The sequence below is a fragment of the Corvus kubaryi genome, unplaced genomic scaffold (assembly GCF_017639235.1).
Source record: "Corvus kubaryi isolate FWS band 111438036 unplaced genomic scaffold, C.kubaryi_AGA036_p1.0 split1-37296, whole genome shotgun sequence".
Taxonomy (NCBI): Eukaryota; Metazoa; Chordata; class Aves; order Passeriformes; family Corvidae; genus Corvus; species Corvus kubaryi.
Genome location: NW_024582075.1, coordinates 6,377,012 through 6,390,323, shown reverse-complemented (window position 1 = coordinate 6,390,323; position 13,312 = coordinate 6,377,012). Strand labels below are relative to the sequence as shown.

At 38.1% G+C, this 13,312-nt stretch overlaps 1 protein-coding gene across 1 annotated transcript in view; it reads left to right on the top strand.

Moving 5' to 3' along the window:
- LOC121657382 (transient receptor potential cation channel subfamily M member 6-like) overlaps positions 1–8,869 on the top strand; it is a 38,390-nt gene extending 29,521 nt beyond the window's left edge. Inside the window, exons 14-16 of the mRNA XM_042013048.1 lie at positions 69–120; positions 4,319–4,425; positions 5,321–8,869. Coding sequence (XP_041868982.1) covers positions 69–120; positions 4,319–4,425; positions 5,321–5,442 — 281 coding nt within the window. The 3' untranslated portion in view covers positions 5,443–8,869. The remainder of the gene's footprint in view (positions 1–68; positions 121–4,318; positions 4,426–5,320) is intronic.
- The last annotated feature ends 4,443 nt before the right edge of the window (positions 8,870–13,312 follow it).

Genomic DNA, 13,312 nt, shown 5'->3' with positions numbered 1-13,312 from the left:
TTGTTAAGTGTCAGATTATGAAATCATGACAACCTTCGTTTGTAACACACATTGTCTATCTGTTGTAGGTGTTGGGGAAAATCTTACAGATCCATCTGTGATTAAACCTGAAGACAAAAAGTAGGTTTCTTTCTGTTGAAATTATTATTCATTTCAGACATTCTGCCAACAGTCTGTATATTTAGGATGATTTTCTATGTTTTGTGGGAGAGGTTTAATTATTTTTTCACATGGTGCTTGGGTTAAACGAAAGCATGATGCCAGTGAAGAGACTACATCTTCCCCTGTGCTTTGGAGGACTCTAAGTGTCCCAGCTCTCCACATGTGGTAAGAGGTGTATGAAAGGCGGGAGAGTCTGCGTTGCTGTTCTGGGAGCAATCTCTTCACAGAGTTGTGCCAAAAGATGTGAATGCGGCAGTTCAGTTTCCCCTAACTGGGAGTATATGGGGCCACAATGGCTTAAGAGGATGAAGAGAGGGCCTCTGGCTCTTTAACCTCTCCGAGAGGTTTTAGTGTTGCATTTAAGCATGCAGCATGATTTCAGAGCTGTGATATGAAAATGGTAAATCATGAGTGGAAACTTAAAACAACTGGATAGATTAGACACACAGAAATAGCAGTCTGCCTTTGTGAATCAAATTTCAGAATCAGAACCATGGCTATTCTCCCGTTCTGTGACCTTGCTCTTCAGTGGTATTTTCTGTAGCAAGAGCAGAAGCAGTGGTGTTGACGGCTGCTCTCCTACAGCTCTCCTACTCTTCCTTAACCTACACCGCTCCAGATCTGCCCTGACATCTCTGCCCCTCCCCTATCTGGTGTTCATCTTGACTGCCCCTTGCTCAGCTCATGCCATTTGCTTGAAGGGAGGTCTCATGTTTGGAAGGAAGGAAGATGCAAATGTGAATAGTCTAATGTAATACAAAGGGCAATTAACTACAGAAATACTGGTGACTTGCCCACAACTTGGAACTCCAAGTTAATTTTGTAAGCAAGTTCTTAGTTCTGGGACCATTATTAATATTTCAAAAGGATAAGTAATAAATTACTTCCTTAATGTTTAATAATGATTGTAGGTGTATTTGCCATATAATATTTATTTTGGAAACAACAAAGATATGAGAGCAAAGATATGCTGAGCACTTCTCAGTGACAAAGACTGCCCTAAGTAGGTCATTGGTTCATGACAGAAGCACACAGATAGCTCAAGTTAGAGATGCAGAGAGGTCAGTCATGTAGTTGTTCACTAGACTTTAGCAAATACTTTTAAGGTATTGCTACAGATGCATAAATTCTGGTTTGCTACTGTTCAAGTAGATTTTTTTATATCAGTGGTAGCATAAACTGTAACAGTTATTGCTGTAAACAGTGGAGAGGCACTGACTGAAGTAGTTCACATGGCAACTCAGCCTACCCCCTTTAAAATTGGGATAATATTTATCTACATTATTTTGAAGTTTTTATTAGCATCCTTCTGTATTGTTTCTGCTGTTAAATAATTTTAATTGATTAATGAAATTTGATCATATAGATCTTATTTGCAGAACTTTTTATTGTTTATCATCTGCAAAATAGTTCTAGTTACAGAGTAAGTGTTGATTAATTAATCAAACCCAGCTTGATTTTCTTATATTCAGGGAAATCTTCAGAACAGCAACTTGTGACACTATATTGTTTGATTTAGGGTTCTAAAGTAATAAGGCAGTAAAACTGTGGTGTTTTCTGTAAGCAGGTACCCAATTCTATGAAATACTTTCTAAAAGAGTAATAAGAATTACAGTGTAAAAGCACTGTCTTTGTTCTAAACTTCATCTGCTCACAGGAGAAACATTTCTGACAGAGGCAAGATGTGTTTTAAGTTTTCTTTTGTAGGTAAGATACTTAGATAAGATCAAAGATACTTTGAGCTCATGTTCCCTTGGAAACCTAGGAGAAAATAGATGGCATCTGACTGATAGGGCTGATTGAAATTTCAGCTTTACTTACAGTTAAATTATTTATGTTTTACTTCTTTAACTCCATCAATTTACTGGCTCATGTTATTATCATGTTAGTATCATGTAAGTCTTTTACTTCATGCATCCTGCTTTCTGTTTTGGAAAGGACTTTGCAATGGCAAAGTGTGACCTCTAGGTCTGTGGTAGTGCTTTATGTCTTGGTTTTATACCAGTATCAAGACCAATATAATAGATCTGTTTGGAAAGTATGCCTAATGCTGGGACATCCCACACAGATCCTGAGCTGATGCAAATCAGTGTAAGATCTGGCCACATGCACTGCATAGAATGTATGAAGTGATAAAATGGTACAGGTATGACATCCACAGAAAGATTTCCTTTAAAACAGATGTAATTGAGGCACAGCAGCAAGGTTTTAACATAGTTTGAACACTTCTGTACTGCCCAAACATGAAGAAGACTTGGCAAGTCCACAAGAAAGTTAATGCGGGTAAAGTTTTCACAGATATTAGGTTCAGATTCAGAGATGAGGAAAAGAGTGTTTTGAGTTTCAAACTGAAAAGAATTGATATATTCATAGAGCATCTGTTTTCAATAGTTTGATATTATCACCACATGAAAGATTTTTCCTGGTTTTCATATTGAAATGTTTCTTTCTGGTCCTGCCTACTGACAACATAGACAAAAAAAGCCAACAGTCTTCAATTTTTTAAAAAATAATTTTAAACTACCCCCTAATCTTTACATGTTATGGTTTCCAGGCCGATGATCATTTCCAATTTATCCCCAGATTTCCTGAAATAGTTATCCAAATTTAAATGCAGTATTCCTCTTGAATCATTGCCAGTACTAGGTACAGAGGAAAGGTTACTTCATATATGTCACAGAGAGTATACCATTTTATCTCAAAACAGTATGAGAAAATATCATTCTGTCTTCTGTTACTTGCTTCACCTAGCACAGAGTAATGGTTAGGTTAGAGAAGTATCAGAGTAGTTGTGTGGCCTTGAAATTAGCAAAGCCTTCCTAATTTCCTATACCTGCTCAAGCAAATACTTAAGTACCTTCTGTTTTTATGGCATTTCATCGGATTCCAGCAAAGGATAGAGATGGCTATATTGTATCATGTTATTTAAAGTGTATATATGGCCCTTGATTATAATTCACCTCTTCGCTTGTTTTATGCATTAATTTGCTTTAAAAGATGACTAGATTAACCCTTCACAGGATCCAGGAGACACATAATCTCCAGTGTCTGCTAGAAATTAGAAGGATACTAAGTTTTGTATAGTAGTTTTAACTAAACACTGCTGCTGTCCTGTGTGAAAGGGAAGAGATTCATGTTTGAACATTGCTTTCTTTAGAGAGAATATAGTTTTGTTAATGTGAATTACAGATAGATTTGAGAGAATTAAAATATTTTCTATAGCTTCTCAGAGCTGTAATTGATTTCAGATTTTAAAAGATGCTGTTTTCACTCTGCATATCATTAAAAAAAAATACTGGCATTTGTAAAGTTTTTTTGGAAGTGCTTCTTGTGTGCTGTGTTCCATAGTGTCTAGACTGTCAAATTCTTGATAATAATGGTGCAGCTATACTAAAATTAATGAGCACTGAGATTTCGGACTACCTTAAGGATCTGCTGGAATTATGTGGTGCTTCTAATATGTGTGTGGTCATAGCTGGCTTCTGTTTGCAATTGCGGCAGTTTCTTTCAGAATATGCAATCCACTTCCACAAATGGATTCCCTAGTAGCAATATTGAGTTGGTCAGAGAACAGAAACATGGAAATAAGCACAGGAAGAAGACAATAAATTTTAAAACTTTGCTTGTCAGCAGCATATTGTGGGTTTTGGGGTTTTAATTTTTTTTCATTTTTTTATGCTGCGTATTGCTGTGACTAGGGTTCTCCTAGCTTTTGCCTTTCTGCTTTTAATTGAGGAGAAAATTAGTCCCTGTCAGTTCTGTTTTGTTCTCACATGCCCACCATCAAAACTAGAACCAAACTACTTGCTTGGTGGGAATGAGTGGTGGCTGCAGCAGAATCACACAGATTATGGCATATGTCATCAAAATATTGCTGTGCCCAGTTTTCCTTTGAGCATTTTAGTAGGGACTGCTGGGTCTATCTTGTCTTCCTTTAGAGAAAAACAAAAGTAGTGTGGGGTATATGTAGGCTAATATTTTACTGGAACTGACGGTTCACTCATCCCATATCTAAAAAAAGTTTTAATGTGTATTAACTTCTGATTGTCTTGATAAAAAGGGCTAACTGATAAAAAAAAAAAAAATTGTCATCATCTCCCTCCCCTATAATTGCTTTATTTTAGATTCACTGATTTTTAAAGCATATTTCTTTTAGGTCTGGAAAGATGGTATTTGGACCAGCAAACCTAGGAGAAGATGCAATAAGAAACTTCATTGCAAAGCATCGCTGTAATTCTTGCTGCAGAAAGCTGAAACTTCCCGGTATGCAAAGTAAAGATTAATTTTTAATCTATGTATAACTTTATAAGTGCAACAAAGTAAAAGTGTAAGTGTGCTATAAAGGCAAGAACTGAAATTCTATTGATCTGAAGGATTCTGGTAGGCATAGTCTTCCTGTGCAAAGGCAGATATGAGAATACTGCTCTTTTTCCTACCATCCATGTAAGAGTGAGAGCTCATCAACCTGATGTTGGCATTCAGTATGAAAGCTTCTTCCCATTGAATTGTTTCCCCTTCTTTGCTAAATGGTAGCCCATTTTTTTCCAGCGTCATCACTACAGACAACATCTCCAATAATTTTTAGAATAAGAAAGAGTAACAATAGAAAATTCGTGATGCATTAGTTGGGGAAAAACTCACTGGACGCTTTCTGGCCCTGCTCCAGCCCCTATGTATGCTTAGTTGGATTCCCTGTTGTTCATGCTATATTTGGTAGAATGTGCTTCTGTTTGATGTATGGCAGATTTTAAAGACTGAAAGCCAAAATAGATTGCTTTCTGGATGACTTTTCAGCCACTGATGTTTCTTCTGTAGAGAAAGCTCCTTCCTTTCATTGCCTTCATGGAGTAATAATTGGTGTTTGATTCTGAAACAGAAACTGCAGTGTTACTGGTTTTAATTATTTTTCTCTGTGGCAGCTGGAGATAATACAGGGGAAAATCAGCTGAATGAATACAGCCAGGGAAGTTTCATTCATACGGGCTCACACCCCTGGTTCTCTCAACTCCCTGGTTCTTATTTGCCTCACTCCAGATTTTCTTCCTCCTGGAAACATCAAACAAACTGCCATCAGTTCTTGGGCTGAGCACTGCTCAAGATGTATGTGCTTTTCAAACATTTACTTGGCTGCATTGTTGAACTTGTTTTCTTGCCATAGATTTGAGAAGAAGTGACTACACATTGGAAACTGTTGGTCCGGCCTTCGAAACAGAAATGGAAACAAGCACCAAAGAAGCGGATAATGCAGACGAGCCTTCTGAGTATGACACACAGCTGTGAAGCAGAGCCCATGTGTTTGCATGCTTGAAAACCTGCCCCTTATCACTGCCAAAGGTCTGTCCAAAATCACAAAGTACAGGCGACTGAGTGCAGCATCTGTCTGCCCTTGCTAGACCCTACAAACAAGGAATGAGAAAAATCAGCCCTTCCATGCTCTTGTGCTGGTCTTTCTTGTACAGACCAATGAACTACTGGGAGCAGGTCACCCCTTAGCTGAGTAAACAGTCCCATCAGTGCCTTTTTTTTTTAATCATGGTTCCAAACTGTGTTTTCTTACGAAAATGACTGTGACAAGTTTATTTCCCAGTGGTTTGTTTCTCCTTCTGCTCTTTAGTAAATAAATGAATGTATACACATGTGCAAATCATTCATCTTCAGTCAGAGCCCATTCAGCCCTGTGCTTACTTATTCTTGGGCATAGAAGGCTCTCCAGGAAATTGCAGAAATACTACTTTCTCTTTATTATTGATTTTGATTCAGAGACAAACCAAGAATATGTGAGCCATGAATTAATGGTTTAAACAGTACTCATGACAGTTAGACTGAAAAATTTTGTAGGAACTTCATCTTGAAATCTTTTCACATACCAATAAAAAGTTGTCCAATAAAGGAGCAGATTATTGGGCCCACAAGCATGGGATTTTCTCATTTTGAGTTGATGAAGTTGATTATTCTGTGGTCCTTAATACAAACATAAAGAACAACCGTGAATGTGACATTTGACTTTCAGGACCTGCCTTTCTTTATAATATTTTAGTTTCTGAATGATTTAAAGTTGCAAATGGAAGAAAGATTTTAGAAGTCACAAAGAATAATATGTTCCATTTGGTGTTTAACTTGTCAATGTCAGGCTGAACGTAGGACTGTTGCCTAACAGTGGTGCAATTATATTTGGCAGCATCCACATTTGTTTCTGTCAATGTCCTCTGATTACAGCTGAAGTTCAGAAAACAGAAAAATCAATCTGTGCAATACGATTTTGTAAAGATTGAAGTGTTCAGCAGAAATATTTCTAATACAACTCATGTTCTAATACAGATCACACCATTAAAGTGACTTTGTACTTTCATGTTGAGAAAAAAACCTAATATTCAAATGTCAGTCATTAGAAAATTTTATATTTGAATTAAAAAAAAAAAACATTTCCACTAAAGCTGACAGCAAATTTTAAGGTGTAAAGGGGTTTTTTATTATGATTTTTTTAATTAATTTTTTTAATATCATTAAAAAATAATGATATTATTTTTTATTATGATCTGTGATTGATTTGGTATATTTAGTAAATGTCTACATATACATTGGATTTGGGAGTTACATGCTCCCAGTTTTTATATTGATTTACATGTTACCAGTTTTTATATTGACTACGATATTGATGTTGAAGTAATCAGTATTGTAAACAGTCACTGAAGTAATCATCTACACAACGTTTAGCTGAGACGCCTTCAGTTTCTGAGAGTATTCAGAAGAGGTTCCTGTTGGTTATTTTTCCTTTTAAAAATAATTTTGATAGAAACCCCCCCATATTTTCCCCTATTAGATTATATTTTCCATTTTGCAAAATACATAGTTTCCTTTGGCTCCTTTTTTCTGGAAGCAAGTCAATATATCAGAAAACTTAGCTTGTCTGTGAAAGAGGTAGCTTGATTGCATCTCTGCAGACTGAGGGTGAATTTTGATCCATATGCCTGTAAGGTAGTAATTCTGCTTCCTGTGGTTATCATTTTAAAATCTGACTTTAGGGAGATATGTGCTTACATGAATACGTAAATACATTAAAGAAAGACCTTTCTTTAAAGGATCTCTAACTATTTGTATGTCTTTCAATTCAGTTAAGTTAAATGACACATAAATATGTCTTTAAAGTCAAAGACATTGTAACTCCTGCCCTGATAGTGTTGTTTTCCTCAAATGTTGCCATAAATTCAGAACACATATATATTATGCACAAAAAATAAACTCTGCACCAGGCTGGGCCTGAGCACCTTTCATTTCCTTACAAGTTTTGAAGGTCTGCACAAATCATGCTTCAGATGGTCTTTTCTTGACAGTGCTCCTGTTGCCCGCAAGAGTGGGTTTCATAGCTGATACTTGTTAGAATTCTTACGATGTCTAGATAGCTCAGTGTATATTAATCTTAGTCCCTCTTGTCAGTATCTGTCAAGGTACATACTGCTTTCCAGTATGAAATTGGGGATCCTTGCAAGGTACTAATCTGTGTAGAAATGTAGTTTATTTAATTTTGTAGCTGTTTAGTTTTGTTCAGCATGACATATTAAGGGGATGAAACAAGAAAAGGAGGCATTTCAAATTGTACCACTGTATATTTTTATCCTTGCACTAGTTTTTCCATGCGTGGAGACACTAAGTTGAAAAACTCCAGTAATTCTCCTGGCATATTATGCCCCGCCTTTCTTTTTGCATTTTTTGGGAGCGCTGATTCACATGTCACTAAACTGTAAATTTAAGTACCTTTTCATAGTTCAGTAATAAATTATATTGAAAATAATTCGAAAAAAAATATTTCTTTTGAGATCTTGGTGTCTTTCTTACTACAAATTTTATATATTCTTTCAATTGTCTGTTGATTTCTAAATACTGACCTTGGATTAAAGCATACGTCCACTGAATACATGAAAGAAAAACTAACAGCCTTTAATGGGGACAGCAGTAAGCCCCACTCACATTAAAATTGTGGTTCATGTGAAATGAAAGATGTGGAAGTCAGGTTCTTTCTCCAAGTGCTTGACAACTAGAGTGAAAGAAGAAATCTTGTATGTCAAATCCAAGCATAGGGTTTTCTGATTATTAGCTTCAGTATTTGTTTATGCTGAAAAGGACATACAGCGGTTTCTTTCATAATTCTGGGTTCAGGAAAAAAAAAAAGACCTGTTTACTTTGTTCAAATGAGTCAGGCAGTAAAGTTTTGAAAGAACAAAACAAAACAAAAACTCCACCAGAGTATTTATAAGCTCACATTTTAATATGAGCTTAAAAGAAGCTTACTTAGGAATTCAGTTGGGATTATCCACAGCAAAATGTTTTTTTGGCATCTGCTGCATTGGAGATGTAGCTTGAACATAGGAAAAATATTCAGAAATTGAAAACCTCACACTCAGGAAGGCTTTTTTTTCCTTTTATTCATAGTTGTATTTGTGGTTATTCATTTATTATTAGTGCAGTAAAATCAAAAGGGATATTACATGTGTTTTCTAGAAATGGATTTGTATTTGTTGCAGTTTTGTCAATCTATTTCAAAATTTCAAAAGAATAAAAGAACACTTTCACAATGTTTCTGTTCTTCATAAGTATAACATGAAATAACGTTTCTGAGCACTAAGGAAAACAGGTGAAAGTAACATACAGAGAATAATGCGATCATTTTTATTTTTAATCTCAAAGTAATAAATCTATTCTATATTTATCATATGGTTCCCAGCTTCTCTTTTGTTTTAGTTCTGCAGTAGCATTAGTTTCTATTCTCGTAGTCAATATACTTACAGCAAGAATACTTCTACACCTGTCTCATAAGTTAAAAGTTAATTTTACAGAAGAATAGATATATTAATTTACTTATTAGTTGTTCAATAAACCCTGGATTAATTTTTTTAGTTGAGATGCATGATCAATTCTTAGAAAACTTGGTAAATCCAATCACTGCTGCAGGTTTTAGAATAATAGATACCATTGCTGTAATATGACAGTCTTTTTTTTTTACTATAATTTTAGATCTCTGATGTGAAAAGCCTGTATAGCCACAAGTGTAAACAAGGAGTTATAAATGAATAGTGCCCTATTGACTTCATTGTCAAATCTGCTACATTTTATATCTCTTTTCCATTCTTAGGATGATGATGCCAGTCACTTTTCGCTGAAAAATTGTTCCCAGAGATTATGAAAAACATGCCTGGATTGACCTGGGCCTTCTCATCAACTGTGGTCACACCAGAGTAGTCAGTGCTTACCCTACTGATAGATCATTTGCACGATCTGTTACGCTTTTCAGCTTTTCTTTACTGTCTTTGTCATATTTTGACTTATCCTGGAAGGCAGTTTGGTCTCCCAATTTATGGTAACTACTGCTGGGGAAGAAAAATTTCAAACTAAAGCTAAGCAAAAACTACTTTCCTCTTTGATATTGAAGAGTGTGCAAACAGCTGTAATGCTCTGTCCATTTGCCTCCCTGGCATTGGTTCTGTTTGCAGAACAAAAAACAAACCAGTGTTTTAAAATACCCTGGGTCCATTTGGATGTTAATATTCAGTTGTGATAAAGTTCTTAAGGTTCAAGAAGAAAATCAGAAAAAAGTTCTGTAGGAAAGAAGTAACTTTGTTCCCTAAAGAAAGCCTGGCTGTGATCTTTGTGTCAAAGATTTAGGTAAATGGCTAAAACCTTCAATTTCTCAGGATGTCACTGAAAATAATATGATCTAGGTTTGACAATTTGCAGACAGCCCAACCTATGCATGGCTGGCAGAGGGGAGGAGGAGATGAAAGAGGAGGAGACTGAGTTGAGGAAGAGGAGGAGAGGCTGAGGCACAGAGAGCAGTCTCTGACTTATGAGCCTTCCTCCTGCTGTTTTTCCTGACTGACCTCTTGTCCCACAGAGATACTGCCAATGTCATCTTGTTTCTGTGGTCTGTAGCAAGAGGCAGTAACATGTACTAAAACACATTGACACAGTGTACTCAGGTGGCCTGGCTTCAACAGGTGTCTCACTTGAATACGAAAAAAGAGATGCTTCTCCCCAGATGACTCCTGCTATGACATTTGAAGTGTAATGTGACCTCTGAAAATGTCTGAGCAGGAAACGGTTAGGGCAGCAACTGATCAAGGAGAGCAAGGGAGGTCCAGGGTGGTCAGCTAGGAATGGCCACATGTCCCCCTTGCTCTACTAAATGGATGTAAGGTTGGCCTAAAGTGACTGTAAAGAAATGTGGTCTGGATTAACTTCAGATGACCCCTGTGCATTAAAGGAGCCCAGCCTGACCCTCAGTGATTACTTGATGTAGCTAATTGGAATTAGGGTTAATATTAGATGACACATCTGCAGGTTAATTTGATCTGAATGGACTTGTTGAATGAAAATAAGAACGAGTGTAACCCTGGACAATTTACTGGGTGTAAAGCTGACCCCAGGCATTGAGCTTGGATGACCCCAAGCAGATCATTGGCTATTGTGTCGTCCCAAGGTGACTCCTTTAATCTAGCTAGCATGTTGACCTCAGATGAGCCTTGGGAAGTCAATTGGACCTGGTGTGACTCCCATAAGTTATTTAAACTCATGTTTACTTGAACTGACCTGTGCCACAACCGTGAGAGTTGACCTTAGATGACCCTGCAGTGAGAGTTGCATCTCAGATTGAACTCCGATGACTTCAGACAAGAGTCAAGGACTGTGACCTCTTAGCACCAAGTGAGAGGCAGGTTGACGGCCAATGACAAATCAAACAATTAACTGGATCTCAGGTTTACCTTAAATGACTTCTGGGCACGGAACAAAGGTTGCACTGACCTCACATGAACCCTATCAGCCTGTCTTGTTGACCTCAAATGAATCCTACTGCTTAACTGGATACCAAACAGACTTTAAATATTTGCCCCTCCTCCAAAGGAGAAGAGTGGTGACTTTAAAGGACCTCTGTGAAGGTCAAGTGTATGTCAGGTCTGTCAAGGTCTCAGTATGTGAGATTGATCTCAGATGATCCTAGGCTCCAAACAAGAGCCTAGCTGACCTCAAACAACATCTTGCGTATACCTGGGTCTCATGATGATGCCAGATAAGCATATTTGACAGGTTAACTGGCCCCTCAGGTTCACCTCAGATGACCCTACAGCAGTTATTTAGCCTGCAAGTTGATCTCAAACGACCTTCCTGAGAAGTGATGGTGACCTCCAGTGATCACAGGCCAGTTAATTGATTCTCATTTAACCTCTAGTGACCCCAAGCAGTTACTTGGATCTCATGTTCATCTCAAATGATATTTAGAGCCTCTAACTGTATTACAAGTTCATTTCAAGTGGCCTCTTTGGTGGAAATGGGGGCTGATAATTGGCCTAAGTGACCTCCTGTTGGACATTAAAGAGCAGAGTTACCTGCCTCAAACATTATTAAGGCCACAGAAAGGAGGAATTCGTGTCAGGAAGGTGCTAATTCCAGGCCTGGCAGAGGCAAAATCTGGTTAACACATGCTGGTTAATGCATTTGGACAAATTTTCCTCACAGTGACTGTGTGAAAAAAAGCAACTGCTCATACCTGATCATATCACTGATCAAACAAAGATCATCCCAAGTTACTGGACAGATGGCATCGGCAACCACCAACAAAGCTCCCCAAAAATGCCTCTGTGGATACTGGAACTTGGGCTGTGTAAAGACAGTGTTGTTGTCTGGGTGTTGGGACTGAAGGAGAGGTCAACAATGCTTGAGAAGGATGTATCACTGATAGTGGATACAAAAACCCCAGAATTAACGTCACAAGGACATTCGGCACAACTCCCAAGATAAGGGAGAAACTAAGAAAGCCAACTCAGCAACTGTGCTGAATCACTCTGGCTGGGTGAAAGGCAATTCCTGCAGGGGGATCTGCAACCACCAATTCACAGAACACCAATTCACAGAACACCAACCCAAGAAACCCACTGACTCAAAGAAGAGAAAGAAGAGAAAGACCAAGCATGTAGACTAATTAGCATAAGAAGCAAGGAAATAATTTAATCAATAGAAGATAGAATACTAATTAATATGAGAACTGTGTAGCTTGCCATCAATAAGGACTAATTCCTTTGTTTGCTAAAATATATAAATAGTGAAAAGATTTGATAACCGTTGGCAGACCTTGTATACTCAGCACCCCTTCCTGCACAGAACTTACGAACAGAAGAACAAACCGGATCCCCTGCACCACTGTGGAGATACTTACAGCATTTTACCGGCTACGCTTGTAGTTCAATGCCTTAGAAAGCCTCGGGCAGCCTAGAGAGGCAGCAATAGTAGCTGCAAATATGATACCACCAGCAGAAGCAAAGAGGGAGAAATATAGCTTTCAGCTTGCCTAATTTCTGCAATTAGAAGCTTTCAAACAGAAACAGAAGCAGATGTTCGCAGAAAGGGTTGCAAAGCCAAAGAGGGTGGGCCCCCTCTTGTGCCCTTCTTTTATTCAGAGAAGGGGAAAGGGGAGGACTGGGGGCAGACCCGGGGTGATTGGCCAATCAGACACTGCTGAAGAGTCTGAGTTACATTTGGGTTTGCCCCTGCTTGGAATAAAGGAGTCCAGAGCACAAGGCAGAGGCAAGTGTCTTGGGGAGGGGGAAGGGGAGGGGAAGCTCAGAACAGGCAGCAACACACCACCACTGAGAAGCTGAGGGTGAAGGTGGACCACTGGTTGCTGCTGTATCCACAGGAGGTGACTATATTCTGCTTGCACTATCTTGTTTCCTTTCCTCTCCCTCCCTTTCACTCTTTCTCCTATTCACTTAATATTACAAAATAAAGTTGGTATTGCTAAAACAGTGTTTGGTCTAGTTTGCACCTTAATTTGAGCAGTCATCTCTCGCTAATCAGATCATAACACCTCCAGATAGGTACTTGGCTCTCATGTTGATGTCAATTGACCTCAGGTTGCAAAAGCCTGAAATTACCTCTGGTGATCTAAATGGATCTCAGGCTCACTTCAATTGACTCCTATGCACCACACAAGGACTTTGTTAATTTCAAATAATCCTCTTGTCAACTGTTTGTATATCAAACTAATGTCAGATGACCCTGGAGAAAATATGTGGGATACTTTCATGTTGAACTGATACTCGGGTGGACCTCAAACTACCCCAGTGAAATTGACTGGATTGACTAGACCCTTAGATGTCAGGCA